The sequence below is a fragment of the Canis lupus genome, chromosome 1 (assembly GCF_003254725.2).
Source record: "Canis lupus dingo isolate Sandy chromosome 1, ASM325472v2, whole genome shotgun sequence".
NCBI classification, from domain to species: domain Eukaryota; kingdom Metazoa; phylum Chordata; class Mammalia; order Carnivora; family Canidae; genus Canis; species Canis lupus.
The window spans coordinates 41895724-41917714 of NC_064243.1; the positions used below are offsets into that span (position 1 = coordinate 41895724).

At 41.1% G+C, this 21991-nt stretch overlaps 1 protein-coding gene across 8 annotated transcripts in view; it reads left to right on the top strand.

Moving 5' to 3' along the window:
• CCDC170 (coiled-coil domain containing 170) overlaps positions 1-21991 on the top strand; it is a 98084-nt gene that overhangs the window by 60593 nt on the left and 15500 nt on the right. For 5 of the 8 annotated variants that reach the window (XR_007412713.1, XM_025422561.3, XM_035708608.2 and 2 more), the window contains 4 exons: positions 1319-1636; positions 9425-9625; positions 15985-16158; positions 18855-19097. Coding sequence is in view for 7 of the 8 variants with exons in the window: in XM_025422561.3 (XP_025278346.1) it covers positions 1319-1636; positions 9425-9625; positions 15985-16158; positions 18855-19097 (936 nt within the window). In the remaining variant the exon portion in view is untranslated. The remainder of the gene's footprint in view (positions 1-1318; positions 1637-9424; positions 9626-15984; positions 16159-18854; positions 19098-21991) is intronic. The other 3 variants (XM_035708617.2, XM_035708618.2, XM_035708620.2) reach the window with 3 other exon arrangements.

Below are 21991 nucleotides of genomic sequence, written 5' to 3' on the forward strand. Positions count from 1 at the left end.
AGCTGAGAGCCCAATGCAGGGCTTGATCCCGGGACCCTGGGAATCATGACCTGAGCCTAAGACAGTTGCTTAACCGACTGAGCCACCCAGGTGCCCCTTTAAAATTACTTTTAAAGATGTCCCTTTTATGCCTCTTTTGACCATTCTAGATTATAGTAAATAGAAGTAGGTGCACAGGTAGCCTCCTTTATGCCTTTCATTTATTTTTGTGAACCTAACAATACACATTATATTCTTTCAAATTATTATTTTTGGTGTGGTACTTTATTTCCCTCTACTTTTAATTCTTCCACCCACCAAATGGCTGGATATTTCTGTATCTTTTCTTTAGGATCTATCAGTTTTATGAGACAAAGAGATACACAGTAAGTGAGTATTGAAAGAAAGATCTGATTCTCTTTTATGCACTGATGTTTTTATGAAAATGCTACCCTATTACTTAGAATAGTGTTAAGGAGGCATCTTTCTTTAAACAATTTTTAGTGTGTAGGACTTTTAGTAGGTAGGACTCTAAGGGTTTATGGTTTATTCAGAATCAATTTCCATGTATATCAAGCTTTAGAGAAGATAGTTCTTTTTTTTTTTAAGATTTTATTTATTTATTCACAAGAGACACACAGAGAGAGGCAGAGACATAGGCAGAGGGAAAAGCAGGCTCCATGCAGGGAGCCCGATGCTGGACTTGATCCCTGGACCCCATGATCAGGATCTGAGCTGAAGGCAGACACTCAACCACTGAGCTACCCAGGTGCCCTAGAACAGATAATTCTGTAAACATTTCTATCTGTGGATTGCCTCTACCAGCATGCTAGTCAGCAATTTGTTTTTATTAACTCTTTCTCAAGGTCTACACAGAAAAGGGTTATAGGTCAGTTTCCTTCTTTTCCTAGCCGTGATTTTATATCCCTTCTCTTTCCTAGGCACCTAAGTTTACCTGACATAGCCTTTACAATTCAATAACTTCATGATGAGATGGTGGGGAACTTACAGTTAAACTGGGAATGTAGGGGTGCCTGGGGGGCTCAGTTAAGCATCTGCCTTTGGCTCAGGTCATGATCACAGGGATCTGAGCTTGAACCCCATATCAGGTTCTCTCCTCACTGGGGAGCCTACTTCTCCCTCTCCTCTGCCTGACACTCTGCCTACTTGTGCTCTCTTTCTCTCTGGCAAATAAATAAATAAAATTTTAAAAAGTAAACAATGTAATGAAGTTAATCCTTACTCCATGAAGTCTGTAAGCAAGGTAAATGAGAAGCAAATGCAGGTGTCCCTCAATGGTCGCTAACATTCCTGTCTTCACTATCTGTAACTGTTTCAGGACTTGCTCAGTGCTGTAGAGACAAAGGAAGCTCTTGAAATGGAAGTTAGGATCCTCCAAGAGAGGCTGCTTGCTGGCCAGCAGGTCTGGGATGCTTCGAAGCAGGAGCTGAACCTCTTGAAGAAAAGGTCTTGTGAGTTGGAGAAGAGTCTAGAGGCCAGCGTGGATGCGGCTGCAGCCTCGCGAAGCCAGTACTTCTCATTTAGGGAGAAAGTCGCAGCCCTGCTTAGAGGCAGCTGGGGCACGACTGGGCCAAAGGAGGATGCCATTGTGGAAAGGATCCGAGAAATGACCAGCCAAGAGGAAAGCAGGAAAAAGGCGAGTGGGAAATGGCCACTTGTAAGATTCTTAAGGACAGTAATTTGCTGTAGCATCTAAATGTGGTTTTCATTACTTTATTTTTTTAAGATTTTATTTATTCATGAGACAGAGAGAGAGAGAGAGAGAGAGAGAGAGAGAGGCAGAGACATAGGCAGTGGGAGAAGCAGGCTCCCTGTGGGGAGCCTGTTGCGGGACTTGATCCCAGGACTCTGGGATCAGGACTTGAGCCAAAGGCAGACGCTCAACCACTGAGCCACTCAGTGGTTTTTATTACTTTCAATTATATACCATATTTAGGGAGCCTAGAGAGTCACTTAAGTGACAGCTGACTACGGAGGAGGGTTCTGGAGTCAGAGCTACCTGTGCTGAATCCTGTCTCTACTGCACACTTGCTCATGCCAGGTGTGACATGGACAGGTTCCTAAGACGACTGCCCCTGAGATTCTGTATTCTAATCTACTGGACAGAGAAGGCTTTGGGGCCACACTCCTCATCTGAACCCCCTGGGGTGCAATGTTTTTTTGAATTTAGAATTTTTCAGGACTCAGAAAGGTAAAATAGTAACACAGAACGGCAATGGTGAAAACGCTCTTGCACGTTGCCCCTCGGTGGGGTCTGGGGCAGCACTCCATACTCAGCCACATTCATCGTTCTGCAGCCGAACCCGTGGCAACTCCATCACACGAATGTAGCGGGACTGAAGAGGTTCCTGTCATTTCGGGTCAGGCTTTGCTGCCAAACCCTTTATCAGAGAGTTATGAAAAAGCCATCAGTTTTCAGATGCATTTGAATTTTGGAATTGCAGATAAGATACTCATAGACCTGGAGGAGTACCTGTTTTGCTAGGTTATTGTTTATTGAAAATATTAAATAAAAAAAATTGTTAGGAAGTCCTTAACACACTGCCTGGCCAATAATGATGATAAATTTAACTCTTGCTGCCCCTGCTTGTCCTCCTCTCTCTTCTCCTCTTTGTAATGGTGCCTGAACAGCCTTTTCAGGAAGTTATTTAACATATGGAGAAAGATGTTTTAAGTCACGTATATGACTGAAGATTGTAGAATTTTGTTATCTCGTTTATACTATTAATAATGCTTCTTTACTCTATAGCTTTGCTTAGCGGAGTCAACTTCAGCCTGACTCCGCTTAAATGACCATCAAATCCAAATTATTGAAGTCCTAATTAATGAGTTTTTAAAGTAAATAATACCCAATTCAATAATACCCAAGTAAATTATACCCAATGGTATAATTCCATTGTGATCAATTTCTTCTGTGAGTTCATGCTGGTTTGAAGGAGAAATTGTTTTTTTTTTTCTCTCTCTCTTTTGATGTTTCTAATATACCCAGAGCAACCACTCACTCAGAGTTTGGGATTGCATTTGACAATTTTCTTTAATGATCAAACATTTTAAATTCTCTTTAAAAATTCTCTGAAATTTGGGGTGCCTGGGTGGCGCAGTTGGTTAAATGTCCAGCTTTTGGTTTCGGCTCAGGTCGTGATCTCTGGATCATGAGATTTAGCCCTGCATGGGGCTTCCCACTCAGCACAGAGTCTGCTTAAGTCTCACTTTCTCTCTTGCTCTCTCTCTCTCTCTCACCCCCCGCCCCTCCCCTCATGTGTGCGCACATGCACATGCTCTCAAATAAATAAATCTTTAAAAATTTTTTCCCAAAATTCATGTATATTCTTAGGAGCAACCCAAGTGACCCCTTGACTAGCAGTTGATGTACTTCAATCGCTAATGGTTCTTTACCATTTCGTTTTATTGCTTCCCTCTTCTGTTTTCCCAAAATTATTTTAATTCAGCATGTGAAACATGGCACAAAATTGTCAGCATGATGTATGTGTTTATTTTCTAAAGCAAAATGATGTAAATTGGTTAAGCTGGCTACGCCTCCCCCAGCCCCCCATAAAAATCAGAATGATTCAGAGTCTTTTTAGTGTCTTTGTGTGCCTTTTCTACCATGTAATTTTTTTCAATAGCTCTTCTCACTATTTAAAAGCCTGAAATCAAGCATATAGCTGAGGTCTTGTGTGACTCATCTTCAAGTGAAATCAGGAGAAAATGGATTTCATATATTGTCTGAGAAATGTTTCTGCAGAATGGGAGCTCTACAGATGGATGAACCTGTTTGTTGAGGAGGCTGTGCACCCCTGCCAGCTGTCATGGTTAAACGCACACCCAGCTGTTGAGTAATGCCCATGGGAATGCCCAAGGCTGAGTTTAAGCTGGGCCTGGCAAATTCGTGGCTTCAGGTCAACTCCTACTTTCTGAACCTTGCTATTCTTGTTTACCTAGTTGCTACTCATTGTGATTCCTATGTTTGCAATTCTCAGAATTCGGACACCACCCAGACTTTTTCAGTTGGTTTTTTCTGCTTAGAGCAAAACCACATTCTCTTTTTAAAAGCTTTACTAGATCTTAGCACTATTGACATTTCAGGTTGGATGATCCTTTGTCAGGGTCCCATTCTGTACATTGTACGCTATTTAGCAGCATCTCTGGCATCTACCCACTAGGTATCAGTAGCACCACTTTTCCCCTCATTTATGACAACCAAAGATGTCTCCAGATAAATGTCCTCAGACAGTAGAATTGCTCCCACTTGGAAACCACTTTTTTCGAGGAATGTCCTACTGTTAGGTTCCTAGCAATTTTAAATGAGCATAGATGTTATTTAGCCTTGAAATTCCAGTACATTTTGTAACAGGTGTTTTTGAAATGATGATGTCTTGCACAATGACAGAAAGTTGCGACATTTTAGTGTGCAATTGAGGCAAACATTTTTGTCTTCCTTTTAGATATCTCCTAATTGGCTAATTCTCTGGATGAGAAATGATTATGTACAGAAAATACATGGCCATGATTGATTTCTATGTCATTTCCTACGTTAAAGAATTCATACAAGCTCACAAATGTTTATCTACATGGCTCTTTTGTTCTTCTTTAGGCACACATAGGGCTTTATTTCCCCCACTGGAGTGTTTCTTGGTCCAGTGGCTCTGTGGGAGCTCTAGGGAGCCAGCCTGATGCCCTAAAGGACCAGAGATGTGTTCCACCTCCTCCCCCTGCTTCCCTCGTTTGTTCTGATCATTCTGCTATGTTCTTAATCCTTCAATACCAGCTTTGGTGGACTCCCACTGACATTTCATTGCTCCAATTTATGTTACGTGGTCACACCTGGCTACAGGAGCATTTGGGAGAGTGAAAAGGTAGAGATTTTGGCTCTCCTACCATCTACAGTGTAGTAATTTCCTAGGATGGCCATAACAAAGTCCCACTTACTTACTTGGTGGCTTACACAATAGAAGTGTATTGTCTCCCAGTTCTGGAGGCTACAATTCTAAAATCATGGTGTCAGCTGGATTGGTTCCTTCTGAGCCTGTGAGAGAGAATCTGTTCCAGGCCCCTTGCCTAGCTTCTGGTAGCCTTAGGTATCCTTGGCTTATGGGTGGCATTCTCTATCTTCACATTATTTCCCTTCCATTTGTGTGTGTCTTTGTGTCCAAATTTTTCCTTTTGTATAAGGACCCCAGTCGTATTGCATTAGGGCCCAGCCCTGTAAAGACTCTATTTCCAAATAAGGTCACATTCTGAGGTACTGGGGGACTTGAACGTACCTCTTTTTTGGAGGACCCCATTTAATCTGTAATAAAAGTTGACATGCACAAAGATGAAGGGAGTAGGGATAGCATGTCACATGTCAGTAGGGTTGGCCATATAAACTGGTATGAAGGAAGGAGAATTTGATTGATGTTTTATTCCTGGGTTCTGACAACATATTTTATATATTTCCTAAGTAAAAATTACAGCTTGAATAATAAAAGACTTTTATGTCTAAAAGGCACTGGTTCTTAAGTGACCCAAGTGGCTCTTCCCTCCATTTAGAGTTCTTATGCTTCCATTTGGCTTAATTTTAGGACAAAAGTGCCTTTCTCGTGAAATTGACAACTACTTGTCCTTGGGAAGTGAATTCTTTTAGGACATTATGACTTGACTTCCAAAAACCAGTCTACTTGTTTTTTTTTTTTCTTTTTTTAAGATTTTATTTATTCATGAGACACAGAGAGAGTGGCAGAGACAGGCAGAAGGAGAAGCAGGCTTCTCGCAGGGAGCCTGATACGGGACTTGATCCCCAGACCAGGATCACGCCCTTAGCTGAAGGCAGACACTCAACCCATGAGCCACCCAGGTGTCCCAAGTCAGCTTGTTTTTGAAATGTGATTTACTTCAGTGTCTTTTTTGTTTTTTAAAAAATGAAGTATGTTTTCTTTATTATAATTCCCCTCCCTGCCTTACATCGCTAGTATTGAAATCCTTTACATATTTTGTCCCATGGAATATCAGGGATGTATTAACAGATGATACTGAGAAAAAGAAGAAAAATAAAAGGAAAGAAAGAAAAGGTTACTGTCCTTTGGAGTTTTTGGTGTGAAAAACACAATGCAAAAACAACGCAACGTGTTTTGGCACGACTTGTATGTTAACCCAGGCACTGACATTTGATGTTCCCAAGGACGAAGTCAGATTGGAATGTTAATTTATTTGAATAAATTTATGTAAATTTATCTCTGAAAAAACATGCTGTGATATTACACGTACTGAGACCTAAATAAGCTTAGTGCTGGGATGCATAGAAAATGAAGAGCGTCTCAGCTGTTTGCTCTTCTCTGGACACCAGAATCTTGGCAGAGCAGTTTGTAGATTCTGCACTGTTCAGCCATCCCCATACTGGTGGTTTTAAAAGTTATACTCTGCTGAGTCTTCAGGTTTTGTGGAACACTCTTGGGTCCACACAGAGTGAGGATACAGGAAGAACCCTTCATCTTTGATTTAGCACATTGTCCCTTATTTGTCACTGCTCATTTGTTTTTACTTGAAAAACAGGCTCTCTAGGCTGTAAATGGTTTGAGAAACCTGACATAGGACAATTCCTGAAGGGCCCCTTTAACTCCCTATGACAAAAGCATAGGATTGACTGAACCAGCATACTGGCATAGTAATGCTGATGATAAAAAGGGATGCAGTGTGTTGAATTCAATTGGGTGTAAAATACTGTGCTACTCAAATGATCTAAATTATCATCTGATCAAAAAAAATTATAATCTGATCATCATGGCAAAGACACAGTTTCAGAGAGGTGATTTACTTGCTTCAGTTAACATGCTGGTGAGTAGTAGAGTGGGAAGGAACTCTAGACTGGGATTATCTGACTCCAAAGACACCATGCTGCAGTCTGGTCTCCATCGAGACATCTTTTCTCTTCAGGGTCATTACCACTTTCTTAGCCTAACTTCCTGCAGGTGCCTAATGGGTCATCTTCTTAATGGAGTCTTTACTGATCAGTTTCTATGATAGGCACTGCTTTCCTCAGGGAAGGTCCTTTGCGTGTGGATAGTGGTGCAGTGGTCACACGGTCCTCTGTCTCTCTAGCTGAGGCTCCCTGTGTCTCTTTTTTCTTTGGTCTCATTCTCTTTGTTAGGTTGGCTGTGAGATACGAGAAGTATTGAAGGACCTTCAGGTGGAAAGACTCACTTCCTCCTCGTGGAATATGAAACCACATTTCCTACTGTGCAGAATCACGGGCCATACCTTGTGTAACATAACATCATTAAACAGTCCCCTGGACCCCAAGACAGTATCTTGGGAGTGTTTTTTGATGGCTGTTGTTTTGTAGGTTACTTTGTATATTGTACCAAGACAAGCACATCTTTCTCTTGCAATAAGATCATATCTGTTATTAGGAAGTGCGAACAGTGGGAAATACGACATGAGGGTTCTCTGAGGCTCATATTCTGTAATTAAATTAGAAATTTCCTTGGAGAATATAATTCCTTGGATGTGATGCTAACAGCTTGCCATCAAATATTTTATTTCAAGCCCCAACAGAAGTGTAGAATTAATTGAGTTATAGGCCTGGGAACTTGAGAGCCATAGAAGCACAGGATTAGAGCATTTAGAGATCCAGTAGTATACCATTCCTGATTGGAGCACTTCAGTTCACTCCATAACACTGTTAACACATGGTTGGCCAGTTCCTACCATCTATGGTGACTGGGAGTCCACTAGCTGACATGGGAAGATGCTTAAAATAATGAGGTAAACACAGACATAAAATTGCAAATATAGTATCTTAACTCTGTCTTAACAGTGCATAAATACTTTTTTTTTTTAGGGTGGGAGGGAAAGAGAGAGGAAAGGGAGACAGAGAATCTTTTTTTTTTTTTTTTTTGAGACAGAGAATCTTAAGCATGGATCCTCACAACCCTGAGATCATGACCTGAGCTGAAATCAAGTCAGATACTTAACCAACTGAACCACCCAGGCACCCTATTTGAAAACATTAATAGTTGTTGCTTCTGGGTGGAGATTATTATATTTTTGTTTATAGTTTTTTTTATCCTTAATGAATCTTTTATAGTGGCCATGTATTACTTTGTAATTATAGGGACCAGGAGAAATTCTTCCTTATATTGAAGTGGAATCATTTCTCTGATTTCTGTCTGTTGGTCCTTAACTTAAGCTCTGAGGGCAACTCAGAACAAACCTTATTGTTCTTCCATATAATAGCCTTTCAAAATATTTGAGGATGGCTTGAGTGTTTTCTTGCTTTTAAAAATGGTTACTGATAGGGTGCCTGGCTGACTTAGTTGGGAGAGTGTGCAGGTCTTGATATCAGGGTCATGAGTTTAAGCCCCACACTGGACATGGAGCTTACTTAAAAAAGAAAAATGGTTACTGATAGGTAATCAGAATTTTTTTGAAACTGAAATTGTAAACCTGAAACCATCAAGATATTTCAATTTTTGTAAGAATGGTCCTGAGTATTATGTAAATATCTACTTTTTTTCTTTTCCTCTTTTGAAACAAACCACCAAAACAAAACAAATTTTATCACCCCAAACTGGTGTTTGTATTGAATTCAGTGTTTCATAAAAACTGGATTTGGTAGAATCAATTCTCATGAGTATTCTCAGAGTGTACCTGAGATCTTTGGTAAACTAATGTTCTTCATTAAGGGAAGATGAGTACAAAAGAGAAACTTCAGGAAAAGATGGAAGCATTGGGCAAGGTAGGGGTGTGTGAAGAGGATTGGGACTTTTAATGGAGAAACTGTGATTTCATTTTGTAGGAAAGGAGGTAGTAATCAGATTCTCCTGCCTTCTTGTATGTAGAGTCGCTGTATTAAATTTGACCTTTCAAGTGCTAAAATGATAATATCACTACATAAATACGCGGCTCAGAGGTAGCACCACTGAAGTTTGGTGCGTGAATAACCAATATTCAATGGAAACTGAAAAGGCTTGAAAAATATCTTTATGCATTTGAATTCCTGATAAGTTTACTATCAGAATGAACTCACTGTATAACCTTTAATACAGTATATATGGTGGAAGATTTTTTTCTGGAGAATGACACTTACATGGGTTTAAAAGCACTTTCTGTCTGAACTTCTTATTCTAGCTAAGCTTTGAAACTCTTAAATTAATGGCAGTTTAGGAGTAAGTAAATATTATCCATAAATATTTATCGAGTAACCTGTTTAAGAAATTATATAAAAATCAAAAATACCAATAAAATATTTTGTTAGATAATGAATGCAGATTTCTTTCAAGGAGAGGCAAATACAGCTATCACATTACCTGTTTTTTATTAAAATTTTACAAAGAATCTGGAAGTTGGTGTTATAAATAGTTATGTTGCTTGGTCTGAGCACTAGATTTTAACACTTTGTTGCATCTAAAACAAGGCTTATCCTTGTCTTTTTCTTTGTTTCCAGATGGTCTCCCAGCTTGAAGCCCGAATATCTGAGCTTGTTGAACAGTTGGGAAATGAGTCTGGGTTTCACCAGAAAGCTCTACAGAGAGCCCAGAAAGCAGAAAACAAGTTGGAGGTTCTTCAGGGTCAGCTGACACACCTGGAGGGAGAGCTGGTTTCTGGAGATGTTTTGCGAGATAACTTGAATTTTGAGAAACAAAAAGTAATAACCTGAGGGTACATCCATGGGTAGAAAACATCTGTTGCATTGTAAAATTTTACCTGAACTATTCTAAATTTATAGTATTTAGTAGAATGGTTACATCTGAGTAATGAGTAAATGTCAAGGAACAACAGATATTGTCTTGGGGTGTCTTCCTATTATTGGGGTCTTTCTTGAGTCAAAATAATCCAGTTAAAACTCAGCAGATATTTGTTGCTTATTCTATATGAGACCCTGAAGGTCTGAGGGCTGATGTATGAATAACACAGAGTTCTTGATCATTAAAGGCTCATAATTCAATAGAGACAGACATATTAGTAGTTTGCTGTGACTATAAAGCTGTATGTGTTGTAAGATGTATTGATTGATGAAATGCTATAGGAACTCAGTGAAGGGATTGAATACTTCTGGATAAGAGGAGGATTTACAGGAGAGAGAATAATGAAGTTCATCTTTGAAGAAGTAGGATTTTAGTGGGGGGAGGGAGCAGATTCTGAAGGGCAAATTGTTTGAGCAAAGGAATGAAAGCCTGTAGGTGCATAGTACAGTCAGTCCAGAGCGACTGTTCCAGTTTGGCTGCAGCACAGCACTCTTCATGGGGCTGTGGCAGGAGAGAAGGCAAGAATGGTTTGGATTATGAAGATTCTTTATTCTCTGCTTTGTAAGTGACTTTGAGCATTGTGATGTTTTAGAAAGTTGGCGTGATGTCACTGTGAGGCTGAAAGTGCAAACTTTCAGACTCAGAAATGCTAATGGTGCAAACCCAGTGGGTGAGAAGGAGAGGAGAATGAGAAGAGGACGGATCCCCATGTATTTGACCATGGGAAGATATTCTATGGCCTTCAAGAGGCAGTTCTAGGGATAGAAGGAGAGGGAGGAACAGACAGCTTGCTGAGCAGGGAGCCCTACTGGACTCAGGGCTCGAGACCTAAGTTGAAGGCAGGCATGTAACCGACTGAGCCACCCAGGCACACCTGTAGAAGTAGATTCTTATGAAGTTTGGTGACCAGAGAAAAAGAGGCATTAGCAGGAGGACCAAAGAAAGATTTTATTGGATGGAACAGGAAGGTACATATTTGTGGGTCACAGGAGTCTTCAGGGGAAGAAAAAGACAAATGAGATTTCATTTGGCATGAAAAGTGCTCTTAAGTTAAAAAATTTGTACTCTGGAAACTCATTCATTCTCATTTTTGTGTACTTAAAAAAGTTGAGGAAGCATCATGCCTGCATTGAGGGTTGGGAAAAGACGCAACACATATACCTTATACGAGGCAAAGATGCGTAAGGAGTCTGTAGAAAATCCTAGTCTCAGTGGATGAGACAGGTAAATGAGGACATAATAATTAATTGATGGAGATAGGCATACAATTCAACAGGAGCTTGGATAAAGTTTCCTATTTGTGTGTGTGATGAAGTAAGCCCTCTTCACACAGGAGGCGGCATTCACGAGAGGCTATATTTTTTATTTCATTTTTTAAAAGATTCTATTTATTTATTCATGAGAGACACAGAGCGAGAGGCAGAGACATAGGCAGAGGGAGAAGCAGGCTTCCCATAGGGAGCCTGATGCAGGACCCAATTCTGGATCCCGGGATCATGACCTGAGCCGAAGACAGCCACCCAACTGCTGAGCCACCCAGGTGTCCCTCACGAGAGGCTTTAAAGAAGGAGTAGGACTTTGTCAGGCAGAAGAGGTAGGGAAGAGGTTCAAGGTACAGGGAACAGTAGGAGGGATAAAGGAACAGAGGGGTGACAGGGTGCTTGGGAGATTGAACACGATACATGATGAGGCCAGAGGCATGAGGTAGCTCTAGAGGCCTGAGGTATGGAGGGATAACTGGAATATGGAAGGCTAATTAATTACCCAAGGCTTTATCCTATGAGTGATGAGATGCCATAGAAAGTTTTTGAGTAAAAGAAAGGTTTCTCTGAGGGTCTAGAGACTAAAGGTAGGGAGCCCAGCTGGGGGATTCTTAGAACTGCAGAATAGAAGATAATAACTATTTGGACCAAATAGTGGTTTTATGAATGAAGGAGTAGATTTGAGAACTTTGGGAGGATGAAGGCTACCTGAAAAAGGTGTGTTGGTTAAAATATTGAGTTTGAAAGGACACGTTGCATCTGAATACGATATGTTAAACTGGAAGAAGTCTGACTGATGGACTGTCCACCTAGATGTTCCATGAACACCTTGCACTAAACATTTTCCAAATGGAAGTGATCACTTCTCCACAAATTTGTCCCCTCCTGCCTCAGTGATGATGAGGTAATCTGCCTCCAGTTGCTGGAGCTGACAGCCCCAGAGTCATCCTTAGTGCTTTCCTCTTTTTAACCAATTCCTAAACACTATAAATTTCTTCTTAATGTATCTCACATACTCCCTCACCCCCACTGTATATTTATACACTGTGTATTTGCAGTGCTTTGATTCCAAGCATTATGATCACTTCCATGGGCTACAGAAACAACCTTCTAACAGCTCCCCACTGCTGCTGGGGAGGGCTCAATAAGATGTATGTCTCATCTTACCTTTCTCCATCTTAAAACTGGCCAGGGGCTCTCTGTGGTTCTCAGGTTCAGCTACAGATTCCTTTGTTCCATGGCTGAGCATTCTGTGACCTGACCAGTTTGCCTCTTCAGGCTGCCCATCACCTGCCATCTCTCCAGCCCACGATGGCAAACTCAAGGCCTCTGAGAATCATCGGGCCCTGCAAGGGTGTGTGGTGATTGAGTCCAAAGATATCCACATTCAAATTTGTAAAAAATACTTTCCTGGCAAAAAAAAAAAAAAAAAAAAAGAGAGAGAGAGAGAGAGAGCCCCTATAGCATTACATATTGCATGTTGCTATTCTTTCTGAGAAAATGTCCTTCTTATCTTCTTCAACTGTGGCTGTCCCTTGATGATGTGGCTCCAGTATCACTTCCTCTGGGAGTCCTGTAGACTTGGTTCTCCTTTGGGACGCCTGGGTGGCGTGGTTGAGCGTCTGCCTTCAGCCCAGTGTGTGATCCTAGAGTCCCGGGATCGAGTCCTGCATCTGGCTCCCTGTATAGAGCCTACTCTCTCTGCCTATGTCTCTGTGTCTCTCATGAATAAATAAATAAAATCTTTTTTTTAAAGATTTATTTATTTATTTATGAAACAGAGAGAGGGGGGAGCGGGGCAGAGACACAGGCAGAGGGAGAAGCAGGCTCCATGCCGGGAGCTGGATGATGGGGGACTCGATCCCATGACTCCAGGATCGCGCCTTGGTCCAAAGGCAGGCGCCAAACCGCTGAGCCACCCAGGGATCCCCAATAAATAAAATCTTAAAAAAAAAGAGAGAGAGTCTTGGTTCTCCTTCAGGCAACACACACCTATGTCTATCACAGCACTTTGCCAACTTAAGTCTTCAGTTTCCTTTATGATTTATTTATTTATTTATGGGGGGGCAGATCGTGAGCATGTGTGTTCGGGGGGAGATGCAGAAGGAGAGGGAGAGGGGGTCTTGAGCAGACTCTGTGCTCAGCGTGGAGCCTGTGGTGGGACACAGTTTCACAACCCTGAGATCACCATGGAGTGGAAGCCAAGAGTCAGACACTTAACTGACTGAGCCACTCAGGCCCTCCCCCACATCTTGTATTCAGTTTTTAATTGTTTTTCTCTAGTCAACTCCAAGATTCTTGAGGCCAGGGGAAATATTTGTTTTCTAAGTTTCTCCAGCACTAAGGGGGAAGGGTCAATAAATGGTATTTAAATTATGAAGAAACAGGGCAGCCCCGGTGGCTCAGTGGTTTAGCACCACCTTTGGCCTGGGGTGTGATCCTGGAGACCTGGGATCGAGTCCCGTGTCGGGCTCCCTGCATGGAGCCTGCTTCTCCCTCTGCCTGTGTCTCTGTATCTCTCTGTGCTGTCATGAATAAATAAATAAAAATAAATAAATTATGAAGAAACATAAAAGGCAGGAATTTTAGGTAGATTGATGTCTCTTTCCTGTTTTTTTTCATAGAAATGACTCATTAATTTTAATTGAGATTGTGTCAAAAGAACTCTCAGTTATGAAAGCAAATTATGTAAACAGATTCCATCCTCGTGAATAGTCTGTAGATAACTGTAAACTGAAAAAGCTAAGTTGTACAGAGTTTAGATTTAGATACAGATGATTGAAGTTCACACTGAATAGAATATATTTATCCTAATCTGTGACTCAAAGAAACAAGATGTACAGTAAATCCTTCTAGTAACCCTAGCTTTCTAGGCACAGCCAAGATCCTTGAAATAGGATCTTGTTCTGTGGGGTGTTGGCTTGGACCTTTCTTTATCCTTTTTTGCCTCTTATAGATCCTTGGATGCTAAGTGGATGGGTCACATATAGACATAGCAAAAAAGGCTTTATACCTCCACGTGAAAGGTACTGATTCTATTTTATTTATAAAACAAACAATAGTAGTTATTTTCCCTTCATTCATACATATTAGAAATGAGTAATTCCAAGGGCACCTGGGTGGCTCAGTCTGTTAAGCATCTGACTCTTGCTTTCAGTTCAGGTCATGATCTCAGGGTCATGAGTTGGAGCCCTGCACTGGGCTCTGCACTGGATATGGATCCTGCTTAGGTTTCTGTCTCTCCCCCTCTCTCTGCCTCCACCTCAACTTATATATGGGCTCTCTCCCTCTCTTAAGGAAAAAAAAAGAAAATAAATGAGTAATTCCAAGGGGAGAGCTAAGAGCATTAAGAAGTAATAAACTGATAACGTGGAAACAAAAGCAACCTGTGGTCTTGTAGCACAACACAGGAGCCCATGGTCTTATAACACAACACAGTAACCTGCATCTGGTAGCACAGAAAATAAACAATATTTGCCATGGCTGTGCCTCTCGAAGAAGAGATTAAATTTTAAATATGCCATTCAGCAAAATTTGAAAATACAATTTCATCTCATCTTGATGCCTAAAAGTATAGATAGTTCTGGGCTTCACACTGGCATGCTTTAGTCATCAAGAAATTATACTTATTTAAACATATAAATGCCTCAAAAATGCCAGATAGATGAGGATTTACTGCAATGAGAGGAAAGCTCAAAGAACCCAAATCATGAAGTGATGATACAGAAAACTCATTGATTGGTTCACTCATCCAGTAAGCACTTAAGAAGCATTCCTCTGTCTGATATGGCCAGATAAACCACAGAAATCAAATGGAGGACCCCAAAAATACTGGTTTGAAGGGATACATGCACTCTGGTGTTTATAGCAGCGCTATCAACAATACCCAAAATATGGAAAGAGCCCAAATGTCCACTGACTAGTGAGTGGGTAAAGAAGATGTGGGGAGGGGAGTGTGTGTGTGTGTGTGTGTAGATAATTAAACATGGATGGAACTAGAGAGTATTATGCAAATAAGTCAGAAAAGACAAATACCAAATGATTTCACTCATATGTGGAATTTAAGAAACAAATGAACATAAAGGGGGGGGGAAGAGAGACAAACCATCAAACAGGCTCTTAATTATAGAAAACAAACTGAGGACTGCTGGAAGGGAGATGGTTGAGGGTGGGCTAGATGGGTGATGGGCATTACAGAGGGCACTTGTGATGAGCACTGGGTGCTGTACGTAAGTGATGAATCACTAAATCTTACACCTGAAACTAATATTACACTATATGTTAACTAACGAATTTAAAGAAAAACTTGGAAGAAGAAAAAAGGAAATCAAGTGGATAAAGATCCTAGAACAGTTTTGTAATGCTAACCTATTAAATTATGAACCTTGACTTCCTCAATACAGCTCTATTTTATGGTGGTGTTCCTTAAAGTGTGATACATTAAAGATTCTTAAAGACATTTTCTTTGGTATAGGATTTTAACTTAAAAAAGCAAAAATGTTGTCCACGTGTGTTTTTATGGAGAGCTTTGATTTTGGAGTGATCTGTAGAACCCAAGGAAAGTACAGTGGTGACTGTTGTCATTTTTTTTTTCACATTTGAGGCCAGAGTCCACTTAGGTGAGAAAAATTGCCTTGGAAGATTTGTGGGTGAGGAGATCCCAGGGGCTGGATTAACCTGGAGAGGCATAGTGACAGCAGCAAGTAGCCTAAACAGAGATGTGTAGATGTAGTCAGGGCAGTGCCAGAAGAGTGTGTAATGTTAGCTTGAACATCAAGATCGCCGACTAGGAGAGTCAAGTGAATTTGGACAAGAAGCAGGACATGGAAGTGGCAGGATGTTGAGGCTTTCATTACCAAACACTGGGGTCAGGAGCTAAGCTACGTGCTGGGTTTAATGAGACCAGTCTGTAAGCTTCAGATGAAGAGAAGGATGCTGTGAGATCACCAGATAACTTTGTTTTTGTGTCTCATTTTTATTTTTGTTCTTGGGTTTAGTATCTTAAGTTTCTGGATCAGCTCTCAGAGAAAATGAAACTGGACCAGATGGCTGCTGAACTTGGCTTTGACATGCGTCTGGATGTAGTTTTAGCTCGCACGGAGCAGCTGGTCCGTCTTGAGAGCAATGCAGTCATTGAAAACAAGACACTTGCCTACAATTTACAGAGAAAGGTAGGGGATATTGAAACTTGCTAGTGTTGATAGAAGGAATTGCTGAGATACTTAAATATTGAGAAATAATTTACTCCTTCATATTTGCCACTGTAGTTTGGAAACATGAAAATATGTATTTAGAATTAGAGTCTCTGTTCAAGTGTGAGGGATGGTAAGTGTATCACCTAAGGTTATATTTGACTGTGAGTAATAGAGACCCCAAATAAAAGTGACTTAAATGACTAGAAGTGGTCCCTTCCCCCACTTCACATAAATTTCTGGAGGTAGGCCTCAGGGTGAGTGCGGTAGGTCTGCTCTGTAAAGTCGTCAAAGGGTCAGGTTGATGCCAGCTCCTTAACCTCTCATCCCTAGGGTGGTCCCCATTCTTATGGTTCAGAATGGTACCTAGAACCATCATGTCTGTGTTCCAGACAGAAGTTTGGAGAAGGGATGAAGAACAGGATGCGAAAGCATGTGTGAGCTGTCTTTTGATGGAGCCTTCCAAAGTTTGCTATGTGAACTTGTATTTATATTCCACAGTTCCGAAGGCTGAAACTAACTGCAAGGGAAGCTGGAAACTATAGTCTTTACTCTGGGTAGCCACCTGCCTAGCTAAGAAACTCACTGTTTCTGTTGTTAAGAGGGATGAGGAGAACTGGGGAACATGTAGCAGTTTCCATTTGGATAAACCCTCTTGCTTTGGATAGTAAAGCAAGAAGAGCTTATTTTCCACTCACCCAAAAGAAGAGTTAGAAACAGTTTAGATGAAAGAAATGAATGAGTAGATGAAAAGGATAAAAATATAATTATTAGTTATATAATTGTTGGCATTGGTGAAAGAAAGAGCAAAACACAGATGTGTTCTTATAATAGTTCTTAGGAGAAAATTCTATGGTGGAATTATAGTGTACAGACTGTGTAATGAGTCACATCTGGGACCCCAGTTTGGTTCCACCAAGCTGTGTGACCTTGGGCAAATTATATACCTCTCTGTCTCCTCATATTTAAGATAGTGATAATGTCTTCCTTGTGAGGTTGTTCGTTTTTAATAAAATACATTTTTAAACTCTTGGCTTATAGGTTGTACTCTATTCACATTTGACCTACTCTCCATTTATTAGATTTTTAAAGAAAGTAGATAACCCAATACCACCAGAGACATTGAATTGAGCTACAGTTCTTTCAGTTCTCAGATCATTGATTTCTTCCTTGATATCCAACACTGTTCTTTAAGTATTATATAATTATTAAAATTACCAGTGTACAGAACTTACCAGTACAATTTTGCAGGCGAGTGGAATTTGACGTGAAGAAGCTCAAGGAAGGGAACTTGGTTAGAGAAACATGAAAAGGGCTTTGTTGAAGATGGATCTGGGTATAGACCATGCTGTCGTGGTTAGACAAGATCTATAAGCCTGTGTTTCAGTCTGCCCTGCACATCTCTGAACACTTTACAAGTGTGCAGAGTATATAATTAGGGAAAATGCGACAGTCTTATGCTCTAACATTCTAGATTCCAAAGCTTGATGTTTGCAACAGATGAAAGAGGTTTCTGCATTTAATATTCTACTCACTAATTGTGATATTTGAAGCCTAAGAGGGTTTTTTCCACCCTTAGAGTCCATAATCTTTTTCTAAAAACCACTATAATTTCTTTCATCAAGTTTGAGTGTGAATGATAAGTGCTGTTTGAAAAACTTGTTCTCTGCTTGGTTTGTGGATGATACAGGCCAGGCATATAATAAACACCAATGAACTAAAATCTTATTGAAGTCCCTTCTATTTCAGAGTTTTTAAACATGAAACAAAGCTTTCTTTAAATTCTCCCTGGTATTATTTACTTTACAGACGTATCAACTCTCATGTTTGGTGTCACTTGGTCTGGACCTAAGGGATTGAAATTAGTCTAGGTTTTTGGTATTAACCTGCACTCTCTCTTCTTTTAAAAAGACTAGTGTGAATGTAGTTGCCATGGGGTGGTGGAGAGGATTTTGTCTCTCTACCCTATTCTGATCTTTAGTAGTTTTAAATTTTTTTTTAACTTTATTTATGATAGGCACACAGTGAGAGAGAGAGAGGCAGAGACACAGGCAGAGGGAGAAGCAGGCTCCACGCACTGGGAGCCTGACGTGGGATTCGATCCCGGATATCCAGGACCGTGCCCTGGGCCAAAGGCAGGCGCCAAACCGCTGCGCCACCCAGGGATCCCTCTTTAGTAGTTTTAAAAGTAATTTTACATGTCTGTTATGATGTACGTAGTGTTGGAAGGAACCACATGTTGAAAGCTTACTTTTTTGTGCATTCTGTGGCTCTTTTGTCTCATCCTTTCCAGCTACAAAATTAATTCTTGGAAAAATAAGAATTAAAAATGCAACCAGGAAAAGGAATCTAATAGCCTTTTTTGATGGTTTACCAATTAGTCTGATTGAAGTGTAGATAAAGATCAACATTACCTGAGTGATTCATTTATATTTACTGTTCAGTTATTATTTTTTTAAAAAAGATTTTATTTATTTCAGTGAGAGAGAGGGAGAGCGCATGAGCAGGGGGATGGGCAGAGGGAGAAGGAGAAACACACTCCCCACTGAGCAGGGCTTAATCCCAGGACCCCAGGATCATGACCTGAGCTGAGGATAGATGCTTAACTGACTGAGCCACCCAAGTTCCCCTGTTCAATGATTATTTTTTTAAAAACCCTGTTTATATCAAATCAGCTTAGGACTCAGAAAGAAAGACTGGAGAGCAAAGAACTGCATATGAGCCTCCTGCGGCAGAAAATCGCCCAGCTGGAGGGGGAAAAGCAGGTGCGTTCGGCCCTAGCAGTGGAGAGAGATGAAGCCAGTCTCACCCTAAGAAAGTTGCAGAAGAAGGTGGAGAGGCTTCAGAAGGAACTGAGTGTGTGTCGAGAAGCGAACACGGAGCTCAAAGCCAAGCTGGCTGACACCAGTGAGCTTAAGGCAAGTGCTCAGCTTCCTTCCCTTATTGCTTTTTGCAAGTTACTCTTAGTTTATGTGAAAGAGCAGCAGTCTTACAACAACCAGAAGAGAAAAAGGGACAAAATCTTCCTCTGATTTTCTAGAGTTGTGGGGGAAATGCAAAAGCTACACAAATCAGCAAATTATTATTATTTTTAAGATTTTATTTATTTGAGAAAGAGACAGCATGAGTGGAGGAGAGAGGAGAGGGAGAAGCAGGCTCCCTCCTGAGCAGGGAGTCCAATGTGGGGCTTGATCCCAGGACCCTGAGATTGTGACCTGAGCTGAAGGCAGACGCTCAAAAGACTGAGCCACCCAGGTGCCCACAAATCAGCATATGAGATCAACTGAGTGTCTCTTCCATATTTGAAATGAAGCCATAGTTGCTACGTGAAAAAAAGGGTGATGCAGGTGGAGGGGATGAAGACACTTACTGTGATGAGCACTGAGTAAGCTATGGGAGTGTGGAGTCACTGTCTTATCACCTGAAAGGAATATAACACTGCATATTTGCTGTACTGGAATTAAAAGAAAAAGAAAAAAGGGGTGATATTAAGTACAGAAAATATAAACGTTTCTTCCTAATGTGGGTAACTGATATTTGGGATCATGTAGGGAGTTATGTAGGAATTTGCTCAGGAAGAAATGAGCAAATGAGCACACCTCTTCACTGAGAAGTCAGCCAGGTAACAGTGTTTCATGAGCTCCATGCGATGACTTGCACCATGAAGTGAGGCTGGTACCCAGGTCGGGACAGTGTGCTTCCTGGATTTGAAGTGTTCAACTCTTTTTTTTATTTTTATTTTTAATTTTTTTGAAGTGTTCAACTCTTAATCACTATGGATAAGAAAGGCATTAAAACTTAAAAGAATTTTTAGGGGATCCCTGGGTGGCTCAGCGGTTTAGCGCCTGCCTTCGGCCCAGGTCATGATCCTGGAGACCCGGGATTAAGTCCTATGTCAGGCTCCCTGCGTGGAGCCTGCTTCTCCCTCTGCCTGTGTCTCTGCCTCTCTCTCTCTCTCTCTATCTCCATCTCTCATGAATAAATAAATAAAATCTTAAAAAAAAAACTTAAAAGAATTTTTAAAAAAGATTTTATTTATTAATTCATGAGAGACACACAGAGAGAGACAGAGACATAGACAGAGAAAGAAGCAGGCTCCCTGCAGGGAGCCCGATGTGGGACTCGGTCCCAGAACCCTGGGATCACGCCCTGAGCCAAAGGCAGATGCTCAACCACTGAACCATCCAGGTGTCCCGAACACTTAAAAGAATTTAATCAAAATCTTGAAACGTCCTGTATGTGTGCCACTGGAAAGAATGTGTTACTTCATATGCACATATCCTTTCTGGCTGATGTGTGTGTTGTGAGTACAGATGCGAAAAATGTCCTGGTTCTTCGCAGATGAGTGCTCTGTACTGGACTTTTGGAATGTTTCTGAATCAGGAAACAGACTAGTAGGGAAAGAGAATCTGTTTTTTTTTTTTTAAAGATTTTATTTATTTATTCACGAGAGACACAGGCAGAGGGAGGTGCAGGCTCCACACAGGGAGCCTGACGTGGGACTCGATCCTGGGTCTCCAGGATCACACCCTGGGCCGAAGGAGGCACTAAACCACTGAGCCACCAGGTCTGCCCAGGAATCTGGTATTAAGTTAGCACTTACATATGTGTTGTGAGGACATTATTTTAGGGAATATTTCCTTTTGTATTTTTTTCTCCTGAATCATTAGCTCTTTTCCTCTGAAACCATTCTAAGTTGAGGCTTATTTCCCTAGAGGAAAAAGGGCAGACATAGGACAGGGGAGGGAACAGAATTAAAAATAAGGAAAGCAGGAAGCAAGGAAAAGCAAGCATCTGATGGGGTGCAAAAGCTGGCGAGCAAATATCAGGGTAAATGTATTCCACACCCTCTCACCCCTTGAGACTGATCTTTGCAGTGGGGGTGGGGGAGGGTGGTGGTGTGCTGGGGTTGGAGTCAGCAAGCCACCCCTCCCAGCAAGGTCTGGAAGGGGCTGCAGGAGGTGTTGAGGCAGCATCTGTGTTGTAAAGCCAGGTTTTCAAATGTCCTACGGTGGATACAGAGTGTTTCTAGGTGGTGCATGATGGGGCATAATATAATGTTCCGTCCTTAAATGATAAATGGGTTACTTTTAATTTTTTTTCTTCTAATTCTTCCATTGTCAAGGAGAAAATCTTAATTAGAAGTTATTGTGTCTTTACTATTACTATTGCTATACCACTGGCCTTGGGCCTAGGAAGAATCTGTTCTCTTCATTGGCTTCCTCGTGGTGAAGGAAAGATAAGAACAGTTCCCATAATTGGTGTTAAATATGCAGGTAGCAAAACACAGACTAGAAGCATAAACAAAGTGAACTTAGATTTGAAAACAGGGAAGTAAATTCAGCCATAAAGGAAGGGACATGTTTCACTGTAAGCATATGTCTGTGGAATAGTTCAAATTCTTCAAAGAAATCTGTGACAGGAAGAAAGGGCAAATAGCACTGCGGATTTTCATACACTGAGCTGCAGAACTCCACAAAGCCCAAGAAGGGAGTGACATGGAACAGTCTGAGTGATTGCTAAGGATAACTAAGCAGTGGTGGTGGGGGGCACTAGCACTTCCCAGAGGAAGGGCCTGAGTGAGGATTTCCTAATAAGACTACACTGTGGGGCACCTGGGTGGCTCAGTGGTTGAGCATCTTTTGGCTCAGGTCCTAATCCCAGGGTCATGGGATTGAGTCCCCCATCAGGCTCTTCTGCAGGGATCTTGCTTCTCTCTCTGCCTATGTCTCTACCTCTCTGTGTGTGTCTCATGAATAAATAAATAAAATCTTAAAAAAAAAAATGACCACACTGTGTTTCTGAAACAAGG